This window comes from Trichoderma citrinoviride (genome assembly GCF_003025115.1).
Source record: "Trichoderma citrinoviride strain TUCIM 6016 unplaced genomic scaffold BBK36scaffold_10, whole genome shotgun sequence".
NCBI classification, from domain to species: Eukaryota; Fungi; Ascomycota; class Sordariomycetes; order Hypocreales; family Hypocreaceae; genus Trichoderma; species Trichoderma citrinoviride.
In genome coordinates, this window is record NW_020194718.1 from 545807 (window position 1) to 573432 (window position 27626).

At 53.5% G+C, this 27626-nt stretch overlaps 8 protein-coding genes across 8 annotated transcripts; 4 read left to right on the top strand and 4 right to left on the bottom strand.

Moving 5' to 3' along the window:
• Nucleotides 1–517: 517 nt before the first annotated feature.
• BBK36DRAFT_1170343 (DHH phosphoesterase) lies at nt 518–1798 on the top strand (the record flags this gene model as incomplete). The annotated part of the gene is made up of 2 exons (XM_024895432.1): nt 518–632; nt 708–1798. The coding sequence occupies 2 exons, from the start codon at nt 518–520 to the stop codon at nt 1796–1798; spliced, it is 1206 nt and encodes a 401-aa protein (XP_024747978.1).
• A 219-nt stretch (nt 1799–2017) lies between these two features.
• On the bottom strand, nt 2018–4009 carry BBK36DRAFT_1176989 (hypothetical protein; the record flags this gene model as incomplete). The annotated part of the gene is made up of 2 exons (XM_024896039.1): nt 2887–4009; nt 2018–2847 (listed from the first exon to the last, which is right to left on the bottom strand). Exons 1-2 carry the CDS (start codon nt 3947–3949, stop codon nt 2018–2020), a joined length of 1893 nt encoding a protein of 630 aa, XP_024747979.1. The 5' UTR covers nt 3950–4009.
• A 619-nt stretch (nt 4010–4628) lies between these two features.
• On the top strand, nt 4629–8594 carry BBK36DRAFT_1123560 (DNA/RNA polymerase; the record flags this gene model as incomplete). Its single annotated transcript, XM_024891068.1, has 2 exons — nt 4629–7577; nt 7626–8594. The coding sequence occupies 2 exons, from the start codon at nt 4629–4631 to the stop codon at nt 8592–8594; spliced, it is 3918 nt and encodes a 1305-aa protein (XP_024747980.1).
• Nucleotides 8595–8975: 381 nt separating this feature from the next.
• BBK36DRAFT_1160824 (nucleic acid-binding protein) lies at nt 8976–10187 on the bottom strand (the record flags this gene model as incomplete). The annotated part of the gene is made up of 1 exon (XM_024894321.1): nt 8976–10187. One exon carries the CDS (start codon nt 10185–10187, stop codon nt 8976–8978), a length of 1212 nt encoding a protein of 403 aa, XP_024747981.1.
• Nucleotides 10188–10949: 762 nt separating this feature from the next.
• On the top strand, nt 10950–13714 carry BBK36DRAFT_1123433 (hypothetical protein; the record flags this gene model as incomplete). The annotated part of the gene is made up of 4 exons (XM_024891052.1): nt 10950–11421; nt 11474–11790; nt 11844–12795; nt 12858–13714. 4 exons carry the CDS (start codon nt 10950–10952, stop codon nt 13712–13714), a joined length of 2598 nt encoding a protein of 865 aa, XP_024747982.1.
• A 2349-nt stretch (nt 13715–16063) lies between these two features.
• On the bottom strand, nt 16064–21714 carry BBK36DRAFT_1177008 (hypothetical protein; the record flags this gene model as incomplete). Its single annotated transcript, XM_024896040.1, has 5 exons — nt 16064–17391; nt 17454–18414; nt 18475–20460; nt 20497–21606; nt 21637–21714. The coding sequence occupies 5 exons, from the start codon at nt 21712–21714 to the stop codon at nt 16064–16066; spliced, it is 5463 nt and encodes a 1820-aa protein (XP_024747983.1).
• Nucleotides 21715–24032: 2318 nt separating this feature from the next.
• On the top strand, nt 24033–24744 carry BBK36DRAFT_27295 (hypothetical protein; the record flags this gene model as incomplete). Its single annotated transcript, XM_024898002.1, has 2 exons — nt 24033–24332; nt 24424–24744. Coding segments are annotated over 2 exons (621 nt in total), but the record flags the coding sequence as incomplete, so codon positions are not given.
• An 853-nt stretch (nt 24745–25597) lies between these two features.
• On the bottom strand, nt 25598–26708 carry BBK36DRAFT_1123049 (NAD(P)-binding protein; the record flags this gene model as incomplete). The annotated part of the gene is made up of 2 exons (XM_024891008.1): nt 25598–25730; nt 25798–26708. 2 exons carry the CDS (start codon nt 26706–26708, stop codon nt 25598–25600), a joined length of 1044 nt encoding a protein of 347 aa, XP_024747985.1.
• Between the last annotated feature and the right edge of the window lie 918 nt (nt 26709–27626).

Sequence of the window (27626 nt, forward strand, 5' to 3'; positions counted from 1 at the left end):
CCTATGCAACGCCGTTAGAGCTCCTTCTTGAGGATATCAGATCCCATGGCTTTGACGTTTCTCTTGTGTAGGGAGGTTTATGGACGGCGAGACGTTCTGGCATAGTCTCTCACTGATGTTGCCGCCACTGGTTGTATCTGAAGACCCTTCTGGTAGATCCAGATAGCCTTGGTTGATGGAGTCGGTTGTCCTTTTACCTTGTGATACAACTTCCTACCCATGATGTATCCCCGATGGCGTCTTCCCCCCTTTTCCTGGCTTCATGTCTCGCTGAATACGGGTACTAATTGAACATAGGTGCATGAGTTTGATTGGATTGGATGACGTCGTGAGGGGCGGATGTCAATTGCTTTCCCCACGATATGGAATACTATGGCAATTGGAGACATTCGATATCGCGATAAGCGTCACAGCCCCGCCAAGGTCAGCCTTACAATCGCCGACTTCAGCTGATGGTTGAAACAGGAAAACACATCAATCAACTCCAGCATCTACCAGATTTCCAGACACTCAAGAAATGCCGCCGAGGCTTCCTCTCAAGGGCTTTCTGGCCGCTGCCCGGTCTGCGCTGACAGCTCCCCCAGCGCAAAGATCCAGCCCCCTCACGCTGGTCGTCGGCAATGAGTCTGCAGGTACAATCTCACCTGGATCAACCACCTTTATGCATATATAGCAAGCAAGCAGCAAGCTAACATTCACTGTCAAAGACCTCGATTCACTCTGCTCAGCCGTAGTCCTGGCATACATCCGCACCAATTCACCCCCTCACACGCTACACATTCCCCTCTCCAACATCCCCCGGTCGGAGCTCGTCCTTCGCACCGAGATGACTGCGGTTCTTCAACGAGCTGGACTCTCTCCCGCAGACATCCTCACGCTTTCCGAACCTCCTGATCTGAAACCGGAAGAGACGCAGTGGTTCCTGGTGGACCACAATGCTTTGACGGGCCAGCTGCAGAAATTTCAGTCTCGAGTCATAGGTTGCATCGACCACCACGTTGACGAAAACGTCACCAGTCCTGATGTGAAACCGCGCATCATCGAGCCCTGCGGGAGCTGCATGAGTCTCATCATTGACGAATCCCGCACCGCCTGGGACTCCTTCCCGCCACTGGAAACAGGACAAGGAGTAGACGCAGAAGATGCGGCCGCCGAGGAGGACGACAAACTGGCGACACTCGCGTTTGCGCCCATCTTGATCGACACGCTCGACCTGAAAGAAGAGCACAAGGTCAAGGAAAAGGACATCCGTGCCGCAAAATATCTGCATACAAAAGTGCGCCAGCAGCAATTCCAGCAGACCAAGTTCTTCGAGGACATCACCGCCGTAAAGGAGGACATCTCGCAGCTCAGCTTCTACGACATCTTCCGCAAGGACTACAAAGAATGGGAAGAAGCAGGACTGAAGCTAGGCATAAGCTGCGTTGTGCAAGACTTTGACTACCTGCTCGGAAAGGCAAAACAGCCCGACGACTTCATTGACGAATTGGCTCGATGGGCAAAGGAGAGGAAGCTTGATGTCGCAAGCGTTATGACGACGTCGAACCCCGGCGGCGAGTTCCAGCGTCATCTGCTCGTGTGGGGGATCACGGACAAGGGGGTAGAGGCGGCGAAGAGGTTCCCTGGTATGGCGGAGGGATTGAAGCTTGAGCGGTGGAAGGATGGGCTGTTGGATGGGGATGATGGGAGGAGGAGGGTGTGGAGGCAGAGGGATTTGGCGTCGAGTAGGAAGCAGGTTGCGCCGTTGCTGAGGGAGGCTTTGAAGGGGGTTGATGGGACGTCTCAGTCACAGCTATAGAATGCGTTTTTGTTGGAAAGAGTAAAAGAACACTTGCCAATCGCCACATATGGCTTGTCTGGCTATGTGAATGGATTCTATGATACATGAGTGAGGCTTCAATGGAGCGCACAGAATGGCCAGTCCTCTATCCTTATTCTCAGCAACCTTCTATTAGCCAAGTCACTTCTATAAAGCTCTCAAAGCAGACAAATATCATTGTCGTGAGTCCCGAGCACTCTAACTGTCCCTGGACGGCATTTCTCCGGTCAAGTTGCGAAGCGTCTGCGCCCTGTGCTCCCTCGCCTGCTCCCCCACGTAATGATGCCGCATGTTCTCAACCTCCTTCAACACGCGCACAAACTCCCTGCGCGCCAACTGCCGCTTGCCAAACACATCCAGCGCGTCCTGAGGAGGAGGGTGATGCAGCAGGCTCTCAGCAGAGGGATCGGCAGCCAGGATACACGCCTTCAACGATGTGTACAGCGATCCGACTGGCCATACCTTGGGCTCTTCCTTGAGCATCTCGGGATACACCCAGCGCAGGGCATCGGTGCACAGCTTTCGATCGCCAGTGGCCGCCATGACGCGGTACGCGTACTCGTACAGCTCCGGTGATCGAGGCAGCATGAATCGAGCCGGTGAGCGGAAAGCGTCCCAGAACTTGTCCCAGTCTGATCGGTGCGCGTATGCTGCCATGAGCCGCAGAATATCGCTCGTCTTCAACGCAGATGACTGCTTGGTGGATAATAGATACTCCACGTTCTTCTGTGCCTGCTGCAGCTCGGGCCCATATGCCGGAGACGTGACAATGGATGCAATGAGGGTGATGAGCCAATCCTTGGACATGACGGGGAGGCCGCGCTCCTCAGCCATGAGACTGAGTTGATCTACCAAGGCGAGTCGTTTCGACGCAGTATCTTCCGCAGTCGCCTCGGCTTGGAAGACGGCCGAGACGAGGCCCTGGAGAGTCTCGCGACTCACTGGAGTTCCGGCCACTTGAACGTCGTGGATATGCCGCCGCAGCGTGCTCAGATCCAACTTTGGACTATCCGGCTGATCTTCTGTTACTAGAGCTTCGGAACCAATTGAAGTCACTCTTGACTCACTGCTCTGAGCAGGGGCTTGAAGGCGTCGCGCCATGGTCGAAAACTGCCGCTGCTGCTGAGAAGCCAGTTTGAGGGCTTGCCACTGCTGAGCGGAAGGGCTGTCGGGCATCTGGATCTTCGCCGAGACCATTGATTCCAGCTCTGATGGATCCACCACCTTCTTTCCCTTGATCTTTTGCATCTGCTCCATGTTCCGCTTCAGTATGCCTCGCCAAAGGGTTTCCAAATCAAGCTCGTTTCGCCTCGATTCCGTCATGCATTGCACAACCACCGTCGTTCCCGTCAGCGGCGTGCCGAACCCAGAAAACCGTCCACTTTCGTCGTAACTGGTGGATTCCTGCGCTCCGTGGTCGTGCGCTCTGAAGTTGACGCAGACCCAGCCCGTCGAAATCCCGTTATCCGAGCCGGGCAGAATCATTGTGTTGGTTCCCAGCATCTTGGCCTTCTTCCTCAGCCTGCGCAGCTTCGTCTTGAGCTCTCCGGGCCCAATGAGCCCGTCCGCCCGAGCGCCAACTTGGTGGTTTTTGCGCAGCCATCGTACGAAGCGCCCTGCAGAAATGTGCAAGTGCCTCTCGCTTCGCGCCGTTCCGAAGATCATGATGAGGTTGGGACCAAGCGCTGCCGGCGGGTCGAGATCGCGGAGGTCCAGCATGGACAGCTCGTCCAAGCCCATGTCCTCGTATATGTACTTCATCATCGGCTCGAGGAGAGGGGGCGCATCTTCGGGCACTTTCGGCAGCGATGCAATGTGCTGCAGCGGAGCACGTCGGGGCGGTTCAACATCCAGAAACCACGGCGTATCTGCGGATTCGTCGTTGTCGACAATATCCTCCTCGTCTCTTAGCCCTTCAGCCTCCGCCCTGGCCTCTGCGTTCCTTTGCGTAGCAGTCCCGAACTGCTGGCTTGCGTTCGGAACACCTCGAAATCCAGAGCTTGCCACCGGCCTGATGCCCCGCGAGGCCGATTGTCCGATGCCAGCCAGTGGCCTGGACGCAACCGCCCGCAGGATGGCCTGCCGGCATCCGCAGCAGCCCAGAGTCGCAGCCACGGGGCGGGAAATCATCTCTGCTGCCTTTCGTCAGCGCTTTTGGCGGAAGATGAAGCTATTTCGACCACAGGTGAAGTCTCCAGTAGTGGCACAGGCACAACTTTTTGCGCTGCAGAAAAGCTGCCCGGGTGGCGTTGGTGGGGCGGGCGCCATCATTTTGCTGGCCACACGTGACGGTTTGCCTGATTCGACCAATCATGTGTGGCCTGCATGCTAAAACGAAAAGAAAAAAAGATGGAAAAAAAATCCAGCAGTCCCGCATTTGGCGAAAGTTGCTTCTCGCACCACCAGTATAACTCGATACTGGCGGAACTTTTTGTTCCTCCCCAGCGCCACTCCTCTCTCTTTTCTCCCTTCTTATTGTCTATTTTGTAACATTCAGACTCTTCTGAATCTCCGTTCCAATTCTTTTTCTGTATATCTCGTCCGTCTTCATTGGCGGTGCGATTGATATCCGCATCTCAAAATGCTGCCGAGGCACGCGGGCCGCAGCGCCTCTCTTCACCATGCAGCTGCTTTCAAGTCCATTCGAACCTCTCCCCGACTCTCCTCTCTCCAGTCCTGCATCTCTACACTAAGTTCACGCGGAGATGTGGCAAGGCATCTGCGGCCATGGCGCCGAGGACTCGATCTCGGCTTCGGCTCGCACGAGCGAACGCTTGCCACGGCCGTCGACGACTTCAAAGTGGACGCAATGCCATACAACAACCTCTCAAGCTCATCAATACCGCCATTCGAGATCCACGCATTCAATCCAGCGTCACCGTTGACCATTCCCGAGCCGGGAGCCCCAAAGGCTCAGACGAAGACCAACACCTTTGGCGTCCCAGGCGAACCAGAAGATATGCTCATGGTGTTTGACGCATGCCTCAGAGTAGGAAAGCTGGAAAGGGCAGCGCTTGTGTTGAAGCGCCTCAGCGCCGTGGGCACCACATCGGACGAAGAGCGAATCGTTCTCAACAACAAATACTTGCGAGCGTCTCTCAACCAAATGCGCACCACGCCCGATCGAAAGCAAGCTGAGCAGCTCCACAAATGGTACGAGCTGCAGATAAGAAGCAAGAATTTGCCACACACCGCCGAGACAATTGCCTGCATGCTCAAGGCATCTCTGCTGTCCGAGCGGGGAACCAGATTGGAACGTCTGGTGAAGCGATATATGGGCATGGCACCGGACGAAGCTGGACTGCGAGTCCTCAGCATGGACGAAATTCTCAGCGACCAGGACCTCGCCGTCATCACCCGAATCTGCCCGACGTACAACTTTGCCCCTGATGAAGGAGATCTAGAGGGTGTAGCTCTTGCACCGGAGAAGTCTCAAGAGGCGGAAGCATCGTCCACACTGGGGACCGAAGCTGGCAAATCATCAGCTTCTGAGAGTGTTCCGGAGCTTATCCCAACCCCGCAGCGCGGCGAAGGTCTCAGTACCCTGAAGAAGGGCCTCGGACTCTTGCTGGGGCTGCAGAATGTCGACATTTCCAAGCTTCCTTATTCAGATCGCGTGGACATTCAACTGCAGCTGGAGCGGGATACGATCAGTTCGGCAATCGAGAAATGGCGCCTGGACAACAAGACATTGCAGAAGCGGGGTGTCACAACAGCTCTGGCGCCATCCAACAAGGAAGGGTCCATGTCACAGAATTTGGCGTCCTGGATGAGCGCCATGGAGACCCGGATCTACCAAGAGCTCAGACTGATTGAACAGTCAGAAGCAAAGAAGTCGAAATCGGACAAGGACCTGACAAGATGTATCTACGGTCCTTTTATCCAGCAGGGTGACCCGGCACGCCTGGCGGCTGTCACCATTCTGTCGGTCATCAACCTCGGAACTGTTCTGGGCGTGGAAAAGGGCCTTCCTATCAGCAGGCTGATTACGCATATCGCAAAGGCTGTCCAAGAAGATATCGAGATGTATCAGAAGGAATTGGCCGAGAGGAAAGCTCGACGGGAGCGCAAGCTGCGCTTCGTGGGCGACAAGGGCAAATCAAGCAAAAAGGCCAGCAGCAAAGCTGCCAGCAAAGATGCAAGCAAAGATGCTGGCAAAGAAGAGGAGCCACCTGTTCTAGTCGATACAACGGAACAGCAATCGGCCCTGGAGGAAAACAGCCGCAGCCCCTGGTCTCTACATATCAAGGCTCAGGTTGGCTCAATTTTGCTGCAGATGTTGATGGAGTCCGCCAAGATCAATGTTGTGGTGGAGGGCTCGACATCCAAAGAGCTGATCAGCCAATACCAGCCGGCCTTTACTCACCAATCGATCCTCCGAAAGGGCAAAAAGGTGGGAGCTCTCTTTTTCAACACTCACTTGGTCGAGCAGCTGAAACGAGAGCCCGTGGGCGACTTCATCGCCAAACATATCCCCATGGTTGTTGAACCCAAGCCTTGGCAATCTTTCACTGAAGGTGGCTTCTTGGACAGCAAGACCAGCTTTGTCCGAGTGAAGCCAGGAGATGTTGAGCAGAAGCTGTACAGTAACGCGGCCATCAAACGTGGCGACATGACGCAAGTGTTCAAAGGACTGGATGTCCTTGGCAAAACACCATGGATCATCAACAAGCAGACCCTGAATGTTATGATGGAGGCATGGAACAGTGGCGAAGAAATCGCCAACATACCACCACTCAACCCGAACCTCACAATTCCCCCCGAACCGGATTCTTCAGCAGATCCTCTTGTACGGAAAAACTGGATTCGAGCAGTCAAAGCGATTGAGAACGAACGCTCCGGTCTCCACTCGCAGCGATGTTTCATGAACTTGCAGCTAGAGATTGCACGAGCCTTCCGCAACCAGACGATCTATTTCCCGCACAATGTCGACTACCGAGGCAGAGCATATCCCATGCCGACATACCTCAACCACATGGGTGCCGATCACGCGCGAGCCATTCTGAAATTCGCCAGAGGTAAAGAGCTGGGGGTTAGAGGTCTACGGTGGCTGAAGATCCACCTTGCCAACGTATACGGCCTGGACAAGGCCAGCTTTGACGAACGCGAGGCTTTTGCGGACGAGAATGTGGCCAACATTATCGACTCGGCCACCAATCCCTTGAACGGCAGCAGGTGGTGGCTCAAGGGTGAAGACCCCTGGCAGTGTCTCTCTGCTTGCTTTGAACTCAAGGCCGCCTTGGAGCTTCCCGATCCCACGAAGTTCGTATCGCATCTGCCAGTTCACCAGGACGGTACCTGCAACGGACTTCAGCACTATGCAGCTCTCGGTGGTGACACGTGGGGAGCGAAGCAGGTGAACCTGGAGCCTGGCGACAGGCCTGCCGATGTATACTCAGCGGTCGCCGATCTCGTCAAGCAGGCCATTGAGAAGGACATGGAGAACGGGAATTCATTTGCACAAGCACTCCATGGGAAGATTACCCGCAAAGTTGTGAAGCAGACGGTGATGACGAACGTGTACGGCGTTACATTCTCAGGAGCAAAGAAACAGATTTGCAAGCAGATCGACGCTTTGTACCCCGATCTGGGTGAAAAAGTCGGCATTTCCAATATGCTGCTGTCGACCTACATTGCCAAACAAGTCTTCCAAGCCCTCGCCACCATGTTCAAGGGTGCTCACGACATCCAATACTGGCTTGGCGAGATTGGTGGACGCGTGTGCCGAGCACTGACCCCCGCCCAGCTGCAGCAGATCGTGGATCAATATGGTGAAGGCGATGATGGCGCTTCTCGCACTGGCAAGGCCAGCAAGGCGACATCAGGCAGAAAGAAGGTCGAGTTCGATGATCTCATCCAGCAGTTCCGATCGTCTGTCGTTTGGACAACGCCCCTTCGCATGCCCGTCGTTCAGCCTTACCGCAAGACTACTGCACGAGAAATCAAGACGTGCCTCCAGGCCGTCATCTACCCTATGAGCGACCAGACGGATCCCGTGAACAGGAGGAAGCAGCTCCAGGGATTCCCTCCCAACTTCATCCACTCCCTGGACGCTAGCCACATGTTGCTGTCAGCGCTGGAGTGCCACGCTCGGGGACTCGACTTTGCTGCTGTCCACGACTCCTTCTGGACACATGCGGGCGACCTGGATGTCATGAACGAGGTCCTGCGTGAGGCCTTCATCCGAATTCATGAAGAGGACGTTGTTGGCCGCCTGGGCGCCGAGTTTGCGGCGCGTCATCAAGGATCGATTTACCTTGCCAAGATTGACCCCGACACGCCGGTTGCCAAGAAGATCAAGGAGCTGCGTAAAGCCAGCAAGCTCTCGCCCAAGGAGGAGCTTCTCCTTGAGCACAAGCGCAACCAGCTGAAGCTGTCCGGGAACCCCTGGGACCTCGAGGCCGCCAAGAAGATCGTCACCCCGGCCTCCGTGTACGAGGAGATGATGGCTGCCGAAGTCGACATGGACATTCAAGAGGATGCTAAGGACATTGGCTTGGGTGCCATTCCGGAAGAGGCTGAGCTGGTTGATGCGGAGGACCTCGAGGCCCAGACCGACAACTCGGCCGTGTCCGCCGAGTTCACCGAGCGGCTCATGAAGGACATGCACTCGTCTTTCTTCGAGACCCAGGTTGCGGGCGAGAAGGCGCCTGCGCCGCAGAAGAAGAGGAAGACGCCGCTGCCTGTTTGGCTGCCGCTGACAATTCCCGAGGTCCCCAAGAAGGGCGACTTCGATGTCAAGCGCTTGAGGGAGAGCAAGTACTTCTTTTCTTAGACGTGTGTGGATGGTGTTTTGTATATCTTGATTACATTCTTACTGCTACGGCCGTTTGTTACGGAAGGGACGTTTGGAGAGGATGATGGGGTGGATTGGCGTTGAAAATATGTGCATTTATACGGCGTTTTAGTGGGTTAGCAAGATCTCGGGCGCATTTTCAGCGGTTTTTGATACATCTTGTATATTAGGATTTGCTATGACCACGCTTAAAGAGTGGTTGGTCAGTTGCACCTCGTTTTGCACTCTATCATCACGGCTATGCTATGATAGATGGCTGAATATAGTGAAAAGAAGAAAAAAGTAAGAGAAAGAATCATGACAGCTTCAGCGAGTTTGTGATCACGTAAATGGTCTTGATTGTCTATATACAAACATTATTTACCTGACAGTAGCGCCCTTGAGAGACTTGACTGTGCAAACACCGCCGCTCACAGTCACCAGCCTGCCGACACCCGTCTTACCCAGCTGCTCAACAACGCTCGCATCAAATGCAGCCTCGAGATTATCCGTCGTTGTGAAGCCCGGCGCAAATGTCTCCCAAATCTTCTTCTTGGGGTTCAAGACACCCTCAGGCTCGCCCTGCCATCCCTCGAAGAAGACGCGCTCGCCGGCCTTGGCGCCCTCGGGGGGCGTCACCAGCTCGACGGGGCCCTTGTGGTCGTCGACCTCGCCCTCCTTGACCTTGGGCGACGCGGCGAGGACCATTGCGCAGGACTTGATGCCGCGCATCTTGACGGGCTTGAGGTTTGCCACGACGACGACCTTGCGGCCCTGCATCTCCTCGAGGGGCACAAGGCCGTTGAGGCCGGAGCACACGGTGCGGCAGACCTGGCCCTCGTACTCGGTGGTGTCCTCAGTTCCGGGGGCGTCGCCCATTGCAATGGTCGAGACGTAGAGCGAGTCGGCATCGGGGTGGTTGATGGCCTTGAGGATGTGGCCGACGCGCAGGTCGATCAGGCAAGGGGACAGGGGAGCGGCAGCGGCGGGGGCCTTTTGCGGCTTAGGAGCCTTCTCCTTCTTCTCCTTCTTGGGCTTGTCGCCTCCAGCGGCGGCGGCAGCAGTGCCCTTGGCTTCGGCAACGACCTCCTTGGCCTTGTCCTTGACCTCCTTTGCCTTTTCCTTGGTGCGGTCGGCGAGGGTGGCGTTGTTGCCTCCGGAGGCGGCAGCGGCAGCGGCAGCCTTCTCCTTCTTGAGGCGCTCCTTTTCGGCCTTTGCGTCGACGGGGGGCTTGACATACAGGACCTCCTCCTGGTCGACCTTGACCTTTTGCTCGTCCTTGAGCTCCAGCCCGAAGACGGGCGCGTTCTGCACAAAGTCCACATGACGCACGATGTGCGGGAGGCCCTTTTCGCCGGTCCGCTCCTCGGGCGTCCACTTGGCGACGATGGGCGCGAGGGCCTCGTAGATGGCGACGTCGGCCTTGCTAGGCTTGCTGCCGAGCAGGGTCGTCCGGCTGGAGAGGTGGCCGTTGAGGGTCTCGAGGATCTCGGACTTGCTGTCGGCGGACTTGAGGCGCTCCGAGGTGGTGAGCCACTGCTGGATCTCGGCCTCCTCGGTGGGCGTGTACTTTTGGGAGCTGAGGGCTGCCATTTTGACGGTGAGGAAGGTTACGGGGCGGAAGCGGAGCGGGTGGGAGATGATGCTCGGGAGGGAGCGGGGGAGGAGGCGACGCAGAAACAGCTTTGCTGGTTGGGGGTGGATAAGAAGCCGATTTTGGTGGCTTCTTTCTCTGGCTTGTATGTGTGTGATGATGTTTTGTTGGTGTGAGTCTTGAGATGGACAATTTTTGATAGCGGGGTCGGTCGATCGTGGTGGGATGGAGGGGCAAAGAGTCGAGGCTGGCTTGTGGCGCCTCTTAGCCACCAGCCACGCTCGATCCCCGGGGATGAAGAGAATCGTGGCTTAACGCGATGGAAGGAAAGGAAGCAGCACTTTACGCGCAACACCAAAATCTATGAGCAAGAGACACACGTGATCGCGTTGCCATTTCGCGTTTCGCTACGTCACGCCGCATCTCAGCTCTCTTCACGACTCCCTTCCCTCGAAGCTGCGAATGTGGTGAATGCGGCTTGGATTGCGCTGCAATTCACTCTTGGTTCACTTTTCTCTTGGTTCCTGCATTAGCGCAGCTTCTTCTCTTTTCCCATCTTTTTCCCACGCGCCGAATTTCTTGTGTAACCTTCACCACCCTTTTTGTGAATTCTTGGCTGGCTGGCTGCATCAAAGAGTGTTGGTTTAACATTTATCGGACTCTCGAATTCCGTTTGCACTTCCTCTACTTCTATTACTTTAAGGCTCTTGTTTAATTGATTCGTCATGGCGAATACCTCGGCCTCGGAGATTGATTCCATAATGTCGAATTCACGGACGCCGACTACGGCGCCCTCTTCTCCGCCAGCAGATCCGTTTGACGACCAGGAAGACGTCGGCCTCGTTGACGAAGACATCATCAAGGAAGAAGCGCGGGCGCGTTCTGCAAACAATGCTCTCGAAGAAAAGCGCCGTGCTTCCCTCCTTAAGCAGCGACGGAAGAAGAAGGCTGAGACGAAAGCCGAGCGAGAGGCAAAAGCTCGAGAACTGGACGAGTTGTTGCAGAAAAGTGCAGCTTTCAGTGATATTCTCACGAAAAAGACACAGGTACTTGGGCGCGTCGGAAGCAGCCTTGATGGCCAGAAGCTTGGGGAGCATAATCTCCAGATGGCCACGCAGCCCAAGTGCATGGTTGGCGGCACGATGCGAGAGTACCAGCTCGAAGGACTCACCTGGATGTACGAAATCTGCTCGCAGGGCATGAGTGGCATCTTGGCTGATGAAATGGGCCTTGGTTAGTGAAGCGTCTTGTCTCATAGCTTTTTCCATTCGCTGACCCATTTTAGGCAAAACGATCCAGACAATCTCCTTGATAGCGCTGCTTCGAGAACAAGAACAATATCTCGGCCCTCATCTCATCGTCGCTCCTCTCAGTACACTATCAAACTGGATTGATGAGTTTCACAAATGGGTACCGTCCATCCCGATTGAGATGTATCACGGCAACAAGGCCCAACGAGAAGAAATCTTCCGCAAGAAGATTATGAACCATCTCAAGTCTGGTCGGCCTACCGAAAAGTTTCCTGTTGTCTGCACGTCGTACGAGATGGTCTTGAATGACCACCATAATCTGTCGCGCATTAAGTGGGAGTTTATCATTATTGTGAGCATCATCACTCCCGTCCTCTGGGCTACCCACTAATGTTCATGGCTTAGGACGAGGGTCATCGTATGAAGAACGCAGATGCAAAGTTGTTCCAGCAGCTCCGCCAGTTCTCCTCTGCTACTCGTCTGCTCATCACAGGAACGCCACTACAAAACAACCTAAAAGAACTTTGGTCGCTCCTACATTTCCTGTTGCCTAACATCTTCACCGATTGGGAGGCATTCGAATCCTGGTTCGATTTTTCGGAACTGGGTGACGAGCAGGGTACTCAGCAATTTATCGAGGACCAGATGAAGCAAGACTTAGTCAAGAAGATCCATCTCATCCTGCAGCCACTTTTGCTCCGGCGCATCAAGCAAGATGTCGCCGCGTATCTTCCAAAAAAGCGAGAATATGTTCTCTTTGCTCCCATGACGAAAGAACAGACGGACTTGTACAAAGTCATTTCGAACAAGAGCATCGACACCAGATCATACCTCGAAGACAAAGCTGTGGAAATGATTCGTTCCAAAACGGCGTCTCGGGCTACTACTCGATCCTCTTCACGCGCAAGGTCTACAACTAAGAAAGGCGAGGACGACAAGCCGGTGTCGCTGCCTCTTCGACAAAGTGCCAGAGGCAAGGATAGGTCAGCATCACCAGCCAATGCTTTCAGCCTCATGATGGGTAAGCGGGGACCAGGACGGCCTCCTAAGAATGCAAAGTCCAACCCCGAATCTTCGCCCACTATTCAGACACCTAAGAGAAAGAGCCCGCCAACGTCTCTTGCATCCGATCCCAAGAGCGCGAAGTCCAGTCGACAGTCGACACCTTTAAGCACTCGTGGCCGTCGCCATGCCGGCCGTTCCTACAAAGAGGCCGACTCCGATGAGGAGAAAATGTCTGATGATGAGTTTGAAGAAAAGTTGGCTAGAGAAATGGCCACTGAAGACAGTGATGACAAGTCTGCAAAACCAATGTCTGCTGAAGACACGGAACTGGCACAGACTTTGGACATGGCCAGTATGTATTCCGTCAAATTCTCCATCACTTCCATACTGTTCTTGATGCTGACAAGTAGACAGAGAAACAGATCTCGCGCAAGAAGCTGGGCAACCCTCTAGCTCAGCTTCGGTTGGTCTGCAACAGCCCTCACAACTTTTACAACCCGTGGGCCGTGGCAACTGACATTCCAGTGGATGAAAGTATCGTCACAGCATCTGGAAAAATGCTTCTGCTGGATCGCTTATTGAAACACTTGTTCCTCAGCGACCACAAAGTGCTCATTTTTTCCCAGTTCACTACGCAGCTCGACATCTTGGAAGACTACTGCAGAGAATTGCGTGGTTGGAAGGTTTGTCGCATCGATGGCAGTATCGCTCAGGCCGATCGAAGGGAGAGCATAAAGCTCTTCAATACCAATCCAGACTACAAAATCTTTCTTTTGTCCACACGTGCTGGTGGTCAGGGCATCAATTTGGCTTCTGCGGACACTGTCATTCTGTTCGATAGCGACTTCAATCCTCAGCAAGATTTGCAAGCTCAGGACCGCGCACATCGTATTGGTCAAGAGCGTCCAGTGCTGGTGTATCGTCTCGCTACCAAGGGAACCGTTGAAGAGTCCTTGTTGCTCTCCGCGGACGCGAAGCGGCGACTGGAAAAGCTCGTTATTCGCAAAGGCGGATTCAAGACGATGGGGCAGAAACTGAACGAGAAAGAAGAAGAGCTGGATCCGGAGACGCTGCGAGCGTTGCTGCTCAAAGATGGTCAAGTGTACGAAGTCTCAGGAGGAGACGACATTCTCAGCGATCAAGATTTGGCGACAATATGTGACAGGACTGAAGAAGCCTTTGAGAAGGCCGCAAGAGGAGATGGAGATGCAGACGCCTTCAGAGTTGTAGAGACGGGATCAGACTCAATCAAGATGGCGAGGAAGAGCTGATGGTTTTGATGGAATGGATTTATGGCTTGAATGGCATACAATGGCTACTAATTAGACGCATATTCATGAATCAAGGACTTATGATGGTTGCTTATAAGGAATTTCTTTCCGTGTTGACTTGACCGAAAGACATGAAGGGATGCAAACCGTGCTATTACGGCCTTTCAGAGGGTACCGTAAGTCGGTCGGCTGTGATTTTTCATGGAGGGCAGGAAGCAATCCCTCATGAGTTCACGGAGCGGATTGATTGAGTCAGTGAGAACTCATTCAATAACTTGACAGCGATTCAGACACCTCTTGACGTATTCGGATTGGAGAGCGGTCGAGTGCCTCATCGAGTGAGACGAACATGGTCAGACAAGACGACGAATCCAGACCATGCGAGAGGCTCCTACTGTCGACGAACCTGTCATGATGTCCTTGGTGTTTTCACCAGTGTCAGGCACAACATGAACCTATGTAAAAGAGTCGAGATGACAGAATGAGGGAGTGGGTAGCTAGCCAGCACCCTCACTTAGCTTCCCAGCATCCCCAAGTTTATCAATACAGAGTCATATAAGGCTGGGTTTACTAAAGGCATATTATAATACTAAATATATTTCGCGATAGTAGAGAAAGTAGAAACGCATATCTGGTTTCTATTGTGTCCAGTGGTAGACAGTAGCAGTAGAAGAGATGCATATAGATTTGTCGGGATGTTGGATAAGTAGGTAGCCAAGTAGGAGCGCTGGCTGGCCACCCCCTAGAAGTAATCGAGAAACTGTCCTGTATCATCAGGGCATTGACTCTGGCGCTTTCTGATGCTATTACTAACTAAATCTTGCAATTCCATATCGCAAATCGCCTTTTGTAATTACGTGTCCTATGGAATATGTATGAGTGCCGGCTAACCAAATTTCAAGTTTTCAACTTCGCACAGGGATCCCAAAGGAATTGATTTTCTTTATCAAAGTGGTGGACCACTCATACCTCATGCTTCTCCGGCTGTGTCTGCATCTTTGCACTGCCTCGTCGTAAAACTACTACCTGTCGACACTTGCCTTCGTCATCAAGAGATGAGAGAGATTTCACAGCATTTCTGACCACCCCCAAGGCCTGAAGAAGCTCGATTACCTCTCCCTCCGCCTCAAACCCTCAGCCCAATCATGCTTCGACAACCCAAGGGAAGTTCTCAATTGGCAACGCGTTGTCCAATAACTCAGTGACAACGAATCCTTGCCCGTTGTAAGCTCAGCCAGCATGTCTACTCCCTGCAGAACCTCTCCTTCACAGCAATTTTAACCCCCCCCCCCAAGGCCTGAAGAGGTATCACCGACTTTCCAGTCTCCACAATAGAAGGCGAAGCTTTCCGAATGCCTTCTTCTTCCACAGCATTTTTAACCTCCCCCGAGGCCTCAGGTAGGCAAACCTTTCCCGACTCTTACTCCAATTTTTCCAAGTAGGCCACGAATCACAGCCACGAATGGCCCTCCTTTTCTTCTCACAGCCTTCTGGACCGCTCTCGAGAGCTGAAGAAGTGCTCCATTTCCAAATCCTACGACCACTTATACTTCGCCACGACGCGAGGCATACTTCAGGTTCCCATCTGATTGCACCCTGGTCAGCTTGAGTTATGAATTATCAGAATTGTCGTTTCACAGCAATTTTACGTCCCCTCGAGGCCTCGAGCACGACAATATTGGTACCTCTAGCTCATCCCCCGACCCGTACACCAGCAACATCTTCTCAAAATCAACCACCTTCACCATAATTCTTCGTTCAATCTCCATATGGCAGACCAGAGGCGCGTCACATCACAAGTACCCTCTTCTAATTAGTTGTAGAAACGGGCGCAGAAGACTCCATTACGATTACTCGCTTTTTTTCTCAATGGATGTGGAGTAGACATGTGGCTTCGAAAGCATCACGACAGCTTCTTTCTACTTATAAAGTTCATGGAAAAAAGAAAAAAAAAAAGGACTTGTGATAGCTCCTTCAAGGTAATCTACCTATGTAGTTCTGACTTAGTTTCACTGCCCCCTCGGGCCCTGCGTGTGATGAACAGAGACTTTGAAAGCTCAGCCCCCTCATCACCAAACAACTTTACATCCCGCCAACATCATCTTCGACCAGAACCCGGCATGAGGATGCTCATTGTATGTTCGACAATAGGCTGGTATCTCATTTCTTGACTTGATATACGCCTAAGGTTAGGTACCTATATATAGACCGTCATTATGAAGCAACGCTCGCTCAGCCTAATCCAACCCAATTCCCAAAAGCATCATGATCAAAACTTCCCATCCCTACCAAAACAACCAAAAAGTCAACAAACAACTCCATTCAAGCAAACCAGTGAGTAGAACCCCCCTAATTCAACTCGGTAACATACCCAATCTGCCTCCTCGCATCCGCCGACGACAGCGGCGAATCCCCCAACCTCCGCGCCAGCTTCTCCTGGCTCTCCACCAGTCTCCTCTGCGCCTCCAGCCTCCGCTGGATCCGCTGCTCAGACGCCACGTCGATGCGCTCCAGCTCCTCCCTCTCGCCGATGCGCATCTCAATCAGCGCGCGCGCGTTGCCCGCCCGCTCCGCGTTGAGCTTGTTCTCCCACTCCAGCGCCTTGCGCTGTCTCGCCTCTTCGGCCTCGAGCTCAGATGCCGCCATGGCCCTCGAACTCGCCAGTGTGGCTTCTGTCACCGCTCTCTGCTCTGAAAGACGCCGTCTAAAGGCATCGTTCGCTAGGCTCTCTTCCAGCTGAGCCTTGGAGCGGACGGTAGCGAGGTCCTCAGACTGTAACCTCCTGCGGCGAGCATCCTCCATCTCTGCCTTTTGCGATTGTATCTGCTGCTCAACAGAGGCCAACTCTCTCTTCCTGGCCAATGCAACGGCAAAGTCCTGAGATTCCTCCGCAAGCCGCTCCGAGCGAGCTTTGCGGAGGCGCTCTCGTACCTCTATATCCTCCGGCAACCCGACGGCTCCCTCCGGTTGAGTGCCTTCCTTGGCATAGAAAACGTCCGTGGCGCGGTTGGCGCGAAGAACAGTAAGAAGTTCATCACGGACATCGGACGACGTCAGAATCCTGTTGACATACATTGTCGGCGAATATACAAACGTTTCGTCTGCATACTGGTTGAATGGCTTGTTGATGAACCTCCACATGCCGCTCTTCAAAAATGCGCGCGTCGTAGATACTGGATCTGCCGCCTCAAAGCAGAGGTACAGCATGGACTTGCCATCCAGCTTGATGGTAAGATCGCATTTGGCCTTCTCAACCAGGAAGGTCATGACTTTTTGCATCTTTCGTTCCCGCTCAGGCGTCATCTCCTCGCCGTCGGATCCATGCAAGCAGACTTCTCCGAGAGCACTGCGACCGTTGTGGAGCGGGCTGGGAAAGTCCGGATCGTGGCCTGCTTCTATGAGTACCGTGACTGCTGTAAGGTTCAACTCCCTGGCGGCGTTGTGTAATGAGCCGTCGTCCTTGGACGGCTCTGCAGCAAGGAGAGTGGACATGATTTTGATAGCAACATCGCCGCCCAAATGGGAAACCATGGCCATTGGAGTTCTTCCAAGAAAGTCCATGGCATCTACATCAGCCCCTTCTAGTAAAAGCAACTTTACGATATCCGGGCGACGTTCCCGAACAGCCAGCATGAGAGGAGTTGTTCCCGACAGCTTGGTGGCGACATTGACCTTGGCTACATTGAATGTCAGTACACGTCGACCGGCAACTCATTTTCACTGATCGTGATTCACTCACCTCCCCGCTCTACCAGTATCTGAATCAGATTAGAGCTAACTTTCTTCTGCGGCTGGGCAATGGCCCACGTGAGCAGCGTCATCTCCTCTTCCTCCTCAATCTCTTCGTGAAGCTTGTATAGCATGGACTGATCATGATAGTAACCGGCATCCAACAGCGTCGTCAAGATGGTCGAGGATCGAGGATACTGCGAAATGGCTTTCCCCAGGACCGGCATGGAGCCGGCACGAGTGGCCATGACATCAAGCCGAACGTCTCCCTCGTGATATTCTGCAAACATTTGGAAAAAGTCCAACACTTCGTCCTGAGGGAGTGCAGTGTCGAATATGCAGTGAAACGCAAACGTGAGCGTTTCTGTGGACGGGTGACACGCAAGGAGCCTGTGCGTCCATTCGACGTTTGCTTGTGATGCCGCAAGCCGCAACGGCTCTCCATTCTGATAGTTGACGTTGGGACCGTAAGAAGTAAGGACGTCGAAAAAGTCGTCAGCAAGCTCCGGGTTGGAAACGACACTATTCATGACTGGGATGAGGGCTTCACTGAGAGCGTCGCCCTTTGCACCCTTGGTCAGTAGCATCTGCGCTGTTTCCAAACCGGACCGCGTAAACCAAGAGTCAAAGTTGTCGGCTTTGAATGAGTTGTTAAACGCCATATCAATGTCGTGCTGCGGAATCTCAATATCCAACAGGAGAGGCAACACCGAGGAGAGAGATTTCTGTACAGCATCGACCAAGGTCTTGCACCCGTTGGCCAAGGGTGAAGCGCCGTAGTCCAGCAGAAGCTTCACCAGCCTCTCCTCGGGATCTTCCTCGTTCACTGCGTTGTTCAAAGCAATGTGTAAATCTTCTGCCACGGGTAAGTCGGCCTTCATAAGATCGCCGATTATATGATACCGAGTGTCACGGTTCAGGCTCCAGCACGCCTTAAGTGCCCGGATCAATGTAGGGGGCGAGACTTTCTTCTGCAGAACCGTACGTTAGCTTCACGCAAAGCAAGAAATAGCGGCCTCTTTGTTGCTCACTTGGCTATCGCCCTCGTCCCAGAGACCAAGGAGGAGCTCCAGGTTTTCGATAAAGGCGCTTCTTGTGGCCGCAACGACAGCTTCGCCATTGGTATAATTCGGGTCTGCCCCGGCAACAAGCAGTACCCTCAAGATGGCCTGGCCATCTTTCCCATATCTCGCTGCCGTCTCCAGCTGCGCATCAACAAGCTCGCCCCTGAACCCCTTACCCAGGAGCAACTCAAAGATCATAGCCCGCTTGCTCAAGTCCCGGACCTCAGTAGCTGCTTGGAATCCCTCCTCAAGAGTCGCATTGCGGACTTGCATATCCGTCCCCAAGAGAACCTTGAGCACTTCCACGGAGCCACCACGGCATGCTTCGATGACGGCTTGGCCGTTATTCTCCGACATGCTTGCGCCATGAGACATGAGAATGTCGCCCAGCTTGACATCGCCCTCACGGGCGGCAACCAGCAGGGCGTTCGAGGCCGCGGTCGACGATATCTCATATGCCAACAAGCGTTGGCACAGGGTGTTTCGGTTTGGGCGATTCTTGATTTCCATCGCTCGAGTCAGTGCCATGCTGCGGCTGCCGACTGAGTGGTTGGAGACTTGCAGCAGAATGTCAGTCACATCCACAGACTCCTTGGATACGGCGAGAGACAAGGCTTCGCCGTCTGAAGCATCAGCCTTGCTAGCTAGAGTCCGTATCAGGCCAAAGTCCTCGGGGTAGGTCTTGATCGCGTGGATCAGCGCCTGATTGACCTCCTGCGGCGATATCCCAGCCTCCACAAGCCTCTTGGACAGCGTCAGCCTGTTCATAGGGTCTTGCAGCCTCAGGGCATGAGGGAGTGCGAGGCGCAGAGAAGCTTGGTTTAAGCGGCATTGGGGTCCGAACAGTAGATCAACGATGCGAATGTTGCCTCCCATGACTGCATGACACAATGCTGCGGCTTTGTATGCATTCGGATCGGCCCCGGATTCCAGCAACAACTCCAGGGCAGCGAGTGGCAGCTGTTTCTGACCGTGACCTGTGGTCTGAGCAAGGAGCTGCACCTCCTGAGCAAGAAAGCTATCCAAATCTTCCTTTCGATCAGACCGCGGTAGTAACACTCGCAGCTTGCCAGTCTTCCCGTCGGATGGGGTTGTCGAAGCAAGGGTTTGCAGCGCTTTGGTTACCGACTGACTTGTGGGCTTTCCCAGGCCAAAGACCAGTTCCAGCACCTTGGGGTCGAGGTTGAGCACCGCTTTCTCGATAACTACGCCGTCCAGCGCATTGACATCGGCGTAACCTTTCTGAAGCAGCAGCGAGAGGAGTGACATGTCGACAGGCTTCTCTGTCAAAGTCTCTGATAACGCCGTGGCAACTTCGACCACGCCGGCAGAGGCGCCCGCAATGAGCAACGATGTCATGATTTCGAATCTCGTCCTGTGATCATCGAGCCGCATGGCATCGTATGTTCTCGCGGCTGCTGTCTGCGGAGTTACCTTTTTCAGTAAAGGCATAAGAAGGCGGACATCTTTTTGTGCAATGAGAGGAGCAAGGCCGGCGCCATTGTTGAAGTTGATGTCCGCATCCCGCTGTAGCAGCAGGCCAACGAGTGCTTCATCTCTCTTGGAGATAGGTTCAGCAATGGCATCTTGGAGGGCGGCATGTAAAGTAGAGGAAGGTAGCTTGTGCCTGAGGAACTGTTCCACCATTTGGTAGCGGTCTGTGCCTGACAACTTCATGGTCAGCGGGAAGACGGCTGTCAGTGTCTCAGCCGAAGGCCGTGCAGCCAAGAGTTGCCTCGTCATCTCTATATTCGACTGCATTACCGCGGCGGCAATGGCCCTCCCGTTTTGATAATCAACAGATGCAACGGCATGACGCCCACTGGTCATGGGCTTATGTCCATTGGGTTGCGTCGTTGGGAAGTGGGTTTTGAGAAGCAGCTCGACCGAATCTACATCTCCAGCTTCAACAGCATCGATGAGAGCCCCGTGAAGCGCCTCACCGTTGGCTCCCTTTTTCAATAACAGAGTAAGCAAGGAATAACGCACTTCAAAGGCAGCCTGCTTGGGAATGGCTGAGACACAGCTTGACGCAGCCGGGGGGCTCAGCGCAGTTCGCTCGTGGAGGAGTGAATTGACCAGATCTAGTTGCCCACGAGCAATAGCGCCTTTCAGCATCGAGGCGTCGTTGTACTCTATAGAAGCGCCATACATGGCCAGCAGGTTGGCCATGTCGTAAAACTGAGTTTCGCACGATAACTCGAGTGCCTGGGACAAAAAGTCCCCTCCGGCGCCGGCACAAAGTAAGAGCTCTGCCAGCTCCAATTTGGAGTGTGGGTTCATCGATGAGTGCTCAAAGGCAGCCTGAAAGGCGCTGTCCAGCCCTGGACGCTGTGGCGGCAGATTTCCCATGATGATGGCCACTGCAATGTCCTTTCGACCCAGTTCAACTGCTTGCCTCAGGGCCTCGGCATGCCTATGGTTTCCATCCGCCGTGGAGCGGCTAAGATAGAGCACGGTCTGCAAGTTACCCGCCCTCGCGGCATCGATCATGGCGTCAGATATCAGGGCAGCAGGAGGTCGGCCCTCTGACTGGAGGACCAGGCTGACGATGCCAGACATTCCATGGTTGGAGCATGCCTGGCGAAAGGCCGTTTGTGTCTCGGTCAGTCGCGAGGCGTTGGCGCCGTACCTCAGCAGATTCTCGACGATCTGGGAATTGCCGTTTCGAATAGCAACGGTAAGAGACGCATCGAGCGCAAGAGAGTCGGCGTGGGGAAGCAGGACGCGGACCATGTCGGACATGTTTCTCTCCACGGCAGACCTCAGCAGCTGCGTGCGGCCTTCGAAGCTGTCCAGGCTCTTCCTCCTGCTCAGGATGCCGCTCTTGTGCTGCTGCGAGCCCGCCAGGTCCACGCCGGCCGCCGTCAGCTTGAGGATCAGGGCCTCGGCGACGCCCGGCGAGCCGGAGTTGTCGATCCACTGCCCCAGGACGTCGAGCACATCCTTGACATCCACAGCCTTGCCCTTCTTGAGGCTGTTCGAAGAAAAGGCCCCTCTGAGGCCGCTCTTGGGACGCGCCTTTGCCGATTCAGCCATGCGCTGCTGGACAAGAGCCTCAGCCACCTCGTCGTCGGCGGGCGTGCGGAACGAGGGCGGCTGCATGGGCCGCGACAGCGGAGGAGGAACGGGCGGGAGGACGATGCCCCATTGCTGAGACAGTTGCAGGATCCTGCGCTCGCGCTCGTTGGGGGTGAACGAGGGCATGTTTGCCCGTCAATACCGGCTGATGAGTCGTAGTCGTAGTACTAGTACCCGTAGGCCTGTGGCGCTGGCATTTGGGGTTCACTGTGAACCGTTGAGGTCTCAGCTGCGGTGGTTGTCGCAGCCAGGAACGCGCGATGCTCAACGGAGCAGGCCGGAGTTTAACTAAGCATAGGTATGGTAGAGTCGATAACAGGTGTGAGTTTGGTGATGAGAATTGATAAGATGTCAGTCGTCTGTGAACGGGAAAGGACACAAAGCAGCAGGCGTCAAAGGATTCGCTTCGGTTCGACGTTGCTGGTTCGCGGTTCCTGGATGACGGCTGTCGAGGTGCCCCGTCATCAAATGCTTGTCTCAGCTCCAGGGATCAGTCGGTTCAGCTACTGTCTGGTGGGGGCGGGCGCTTGCCGCGACAGCAGCTCTAGTGGCCTCTAGTGGCTCTAGCGCTGCTGCTCCCCTAATCCGCTAGTATTAGCTGGAACCAGGCGCCAAAAGAGGCAGCCCAGGCTGTTGACAGCTGGAGCCCGAATAAAGAGGATCGCGAAGAGAAGGGCAGCAGCATGCAAACAGCATCTACTTGAGTGGCATTAGAACGCTGGGATGCAGGAAACGGTACCAAAAGTCGAAGAATAGCCCTAGGTTATGTGATGCTCAGTACAAGAGAAACACCAAGGTACTCTTTCACTCGTAGTTGCCTTGATATCAACACTTGACCAGTTCGTACCGCCATCGACTTACACGTCCAAGTCGTCGTGCACACAGCCTGGTTGTCGATTCCGCCCACAACAGCCGCTTGGACGGCTTGATGCATTAGTGACCGTCCTTCTAGCGTCTCTCTCGCTCCACGCGATGCTGGTGATACCTCTTTGGACCCGTTTGTGGCATCATCGTGCTCAGTGTGGTGGCAGACGGGTTGAGACTGTGCAAACGACCACCATTACCATGTTACGTATTCTTGCAATACTGAACTTGGTATCGGAGCAACATCAAAGCTTCCCTTGAAGCCTATATTAATGATTACATGCATTGAGGCCAATTGTACGATTTCTCACCTGCCCTTGGCACCAATTTCTGTGATTGATTCCCACAAACCCTCGTATGATGAAGCAGAGCCCCCCCTTGGCTGCCGCTCAGCCACTTTACAACGTCCTCCTCCTGCACCGCCTCGATCCCCAGATTTCCCGTGGGAGGGTTGCGCGTCCTCTGGGGATCTGCCAACGTCAATTAACCTTTACGGTAAACTTTGTGTGAAATGAGATGACGACAGCTTATTCCGAAATTCTGCAGCTTTCTATTCCATCTTTCTCCTCTTAGTCTTCCTTTTGGATGTGTCCATTGGTTGGATGACAACATTCATATTCCATCACCCCTAGAATAGTAAGTTGGCACTATTTGCCGGAATCGCCACAGCTAGAACTATGTACATCCCGCTTGATATGTCAATAAAGTCAGCCTCAGGATCTTCCACAATAAGAACTCGAGAAAGATAATACGTACCGTTGACCCTTAATCATTCATTTGCAAGTACTTGAAGGAAGCAGCAAAACAGCGGCTGAGGTTGGAATTACTGTCAACGATGACGGGTTTACCTCATTCTGTGCTGACATATCCGATATATGGAATCACGAACCAGTTCACCCACCTTTGACACCAATCCAACCGAGTCCTTGGTGAACACACAAAGACCAATCCAGTACACTTCTTACGGCACTTCTCATAGTGGGAATACATTTGTTGTGCGGAACAAGATGATAGTGGTCTTGCGTCTAATAACGATGTCTCATGCTCATAACTGTTGCGTCCAACACGGCACCATCTCGATCAGCAATCCGTGGTGGGGACAGGAGCGAAAGCACAACTACCAGATGATTACAAACAGTCCAGTCCAGATTCAAGCAATCACTTCAAGCGAAGTGAATCGTCCTATGAAAGTGGTTATGGACCATCACGTGCCGTTTGCAGATGAACCAGAATAAACCAATCATGGACGCTGCATACATGTACCTACTGTCAACAGGAGAAATCTCGAACGGGCTTTTGGGCAAAAGATTCTCTAGGAATTAGGCATCAGGAGCGGCCAAAACAGCACCAACGCTCATTGCTTGACAACTTGCCAATCCCATTATCCTTTATCCGCGAATACCCTCAAGAGAACATTGGCAACTACGGCACGAAACAACAAAATGAAACCATTCCGCAACAGTCTCCTCTTTGCTGGAGCCTTTCTTCTCCAACTCGCGTCGGCCTCCTTCATCCTCGCCCAGAATGACCAAGGAGCTCAAATCGCATGCTGCCCTCAAGGCAATGACCCTGCCTCCCCCGACTGCTGTGACGCGAAACGCCATCAACCGGGATCGGACAAAGCTGGCTACAGATGTTGTTCCCTAGAGCAGTTCGCCAAGAGTGTCGTCTGCGGCAATCTGGGAAAGATCATGGTCGACGGCGAGTGCGTTTGCCCCTCCAACATGATCGAGGACGCCAGTGGAGTCTGCCAAGTTGCCATTCCCGCACCATCTTGCGAATCCGGCCTCCATGAAGGTAAGCATACTGGGAGATGCTTCATCTATGCTCTAGCACCTTTGAAGCGGTTAGCTGGTACTGATGATCTAAGGTATAGGAAAGTGTTACCTCTTTCAATTCACAAATGGCCTATTGGGGCCTGATGGGACAGGTCAATATGATATCGTAGATGAGAGTCGAAAGTTCTGAAAGTTCCAGTTCTGCAAAACCGAGGCTTGCTCCGGCAGATCGCCCATCAATCCCAACGACGAATTCCGCATCTACGATGTTCTGGGAGACGGCCTGACTGACGAAAGTTTCGGGCTGTGGGTCAACTGGCCAGTAAATACACCTGATGGCCGCCTTGGAACCACGGAGACATGGGGCAAGGCCTCAAAATTCTCCATCAGTCGATGGACTGACGGGCAATACTGTCTCTCGCGAGTTCACAACACGTTTGTCAACCAGCAATGCTTCCCTCTGTGGGTCGTCGAAGTGCCTTGCGATATTCACGCTCTTGAGAATAACTGCATCGGAAACTATCCTCGCAAGATATTTGATGAGGATCCTACGACTAAGAAGGCAATTGAACGTCTTAACCTCGAAGAGCAGCTCTATGGCCGGAAGATAGGCAACAGGAATTCAATGGCTGAAGACCCAATTGACCTCTTCGTTGCAAAATTGATTATAAGGCTGGAAATGGTGGTCTACCTGGTGGTTCTCTTGTTGACAATCAGATGCTTCTCACATAATCAGCGGTAGTGAGTTGTTTGACTGGCTTAGTGGAAATGCTTTGGCCCGGCTTGGTGAGTCGCGATGCTTGTGATGGATATGGGACGCAACCTTTTGTTCTCTTTAATGGCATCGGAAGACTTTTTATACAGAAATGGAAAACACATTGAGAGTCTGGACAGTAGCTGGCTGTGCTGAGGGAGTCCCCTCAAGTATAGCATATGTTGTTTAAATCTGAATCGAGATGAAGCAGATAAGCAAGATTTTTGAATGAGAGGCCTTGGAATTGCATTTCTGGCCTTTGAACCCATTTATATCACTGATTATCTACGGTCCAGCCTTGCAATCAATCGCCATATCTGCACATGTAATATGTCGAGACAGATGCAAGGCCATCTTACTAAGACTCCCATCTTACGTCCACCTCGACTGCCCCTTGTCAGCATCGACATCATCAAGAAACATATCACAAAAGCATTAACAAAGTAAATCAATACCCAGAATTATGTGTTCGTATTCAATCAACACAGTACCATGTCCTCGCGCCTCGTGTACTAGAGTCCGTCAAGAAATAGCAGTCTTCGCAATATGCACCCATCGTGCCAGCACAACGCCCTTCGTAAATCCAAGTCGTATCAGAACAACCCCCCAAGGTTTATGCCCAATCAGCAATGACACGAGACGGCAAGCCAGGCTCAATCGTATCCAGCTTCACGAGAAGCTCATCCCAAATCTGCTTCTGAATCGCCTGTCCAGTCTCATTGGTCACCCACTCCGGAATATGGTCCCTAAACAAGAACATCAGCATCAGCATCACAAGGTACCCAACGCAACAACTGCAAGGAGGAAACTCACTCTCGAATCTCGCACGAAGTCAAATACTTCCCATGACTCTCCTCCCCAGCCTTGACAGCATGCACCAGCGTCCTGCTTCCCATCTCGGCGCTCCGCCCCAGCGCAACTTTGGCGAACCATGCCTTGGCCCGCGTCCAAATACTCAACTCCTTATTCAGCCCCGTCTTGCAGAACCCCGGATCGACAACATTCACAACGACCCCGAGCTCAGACACGGGCCTCAGGGAAGCAAGCTGCCGCGCAGCCATGTGCTCCAGCAATTTCGTCACCGTGTACCGGTTCGTAAAGTCGCTCTCCCACTTGGCCCTGTCATTCAGATCGTCCAAGATGCCCTCTGCGGGAAACTTCTTGATGCTCTCGCCGCCAAAGAAGGCGCCCATCGACCCGACAACCACAAGACGAGGCGTGATGCCGTGCGTCCTCGCAACGGCCTGCATGTGCGGCAACGCCTCAAAGGCGAGCAAATAATTCGAAATGAAATTCACCGTCAGGTGCGACTCGTTGCCCTCCTTGACCTGCCACCCGGCATGCGAAACGCCCGCATTCAAAACCAGCGCGTCAACCCTCTCCACGGTCTCGATCCGCTTGCCAAACGCCCTGACGGACTCGTACGAAGCGAGGTCCAGCGGCCAGATCTCGACGACATCCTTGCGGCCGCCGGCGGCGTCGCTTTCAATGGTCGCCTTGGCGGCCTTGCCGCGCTCCTCGCTGCGCGCGCCAATGATTACTTTGCCGGCCTCAAGGCGGACGAGGTGCTTGGCGAGCTCATAGCCGATGCCGCCGGTGGCGCCGGTGACGACGTAGGTCTTGCCCTTGACGTCTTCGGTGGTCAGGGCGATGGGGAGGTTCTTGCGCTGGTTGGGGAAGAAGTCGGCGAGGGCCTTGGTGGGTGCTGTTGAGTCTGCGGGCATCTTGAAGGATTGTAATGAGGACCGATGGACTTGGAGAGGAGCAGAGGAAGAAGCAAGTAGATCACGCCGTATCAACTATACTCTTGAAAGAGTATCAGGCTGAATAGGACGAGAGAAAGACGACAAAGAGGAGAAATAAGAAACAAGAAGGTTGAGGTAAAGAGCAGACATGTTTCTCCCCAGATAAGGTCACACGTCAAGCCCATTAAACAACACAACCCCCGATCCCTCATCCAATCGAGACATCCCCAACCCGCCAGGCTTAGTCGATCCCGCATCTGCCCTTGACATGACGACTGAGTAAAGCAGCCTGGCTAGGCAATCAAGGGATATACGCAAGGCCGCTCTGCCCTGCATGTTACTTTGTATCAGCCATGTTGTATTTTCCTTCGTAAGCCCAGCCAACCTCCATCTGTCGTGCAACTCTGATAGGTTTCAATCCCATCTCACAAAGGATGTGCTTTATCTTTTGCAGCTGGAGGTACAGCACACCTGATGTCCTGCCTAGAGATCAAGCACTTCTCGTAGTAATATCCCGAAAACAATCGGCAGAGTAGCATTGCATATGTCGTATGCGTAGCTGAGCTGGTGCCTGATACTTTCACCTCTTTACCGAGTATCACAGCCAAAATAAACACCCATCATCCTGTACCAGCTAAAACATCCTATTCGCTGTCTCCTAACGAAGCTCTCCGACAAAGGTGAAATCCCACCACAACCCATCACACCGCCCCAACACCCGGAACATCATCCAAGACAATGTCCAAGACACTCAACACCAAAACTTCTCTCCCAGCAACCGCTACCCCGAAATCCCTACAATAGCCGCCCATCACATGAGACTTGGTCAGAACGAAAAGTCGGCTTCCCAAAAGCCGAGACATTGGTTTATAGGTAAAGTACGTAGGCGTACCTGTC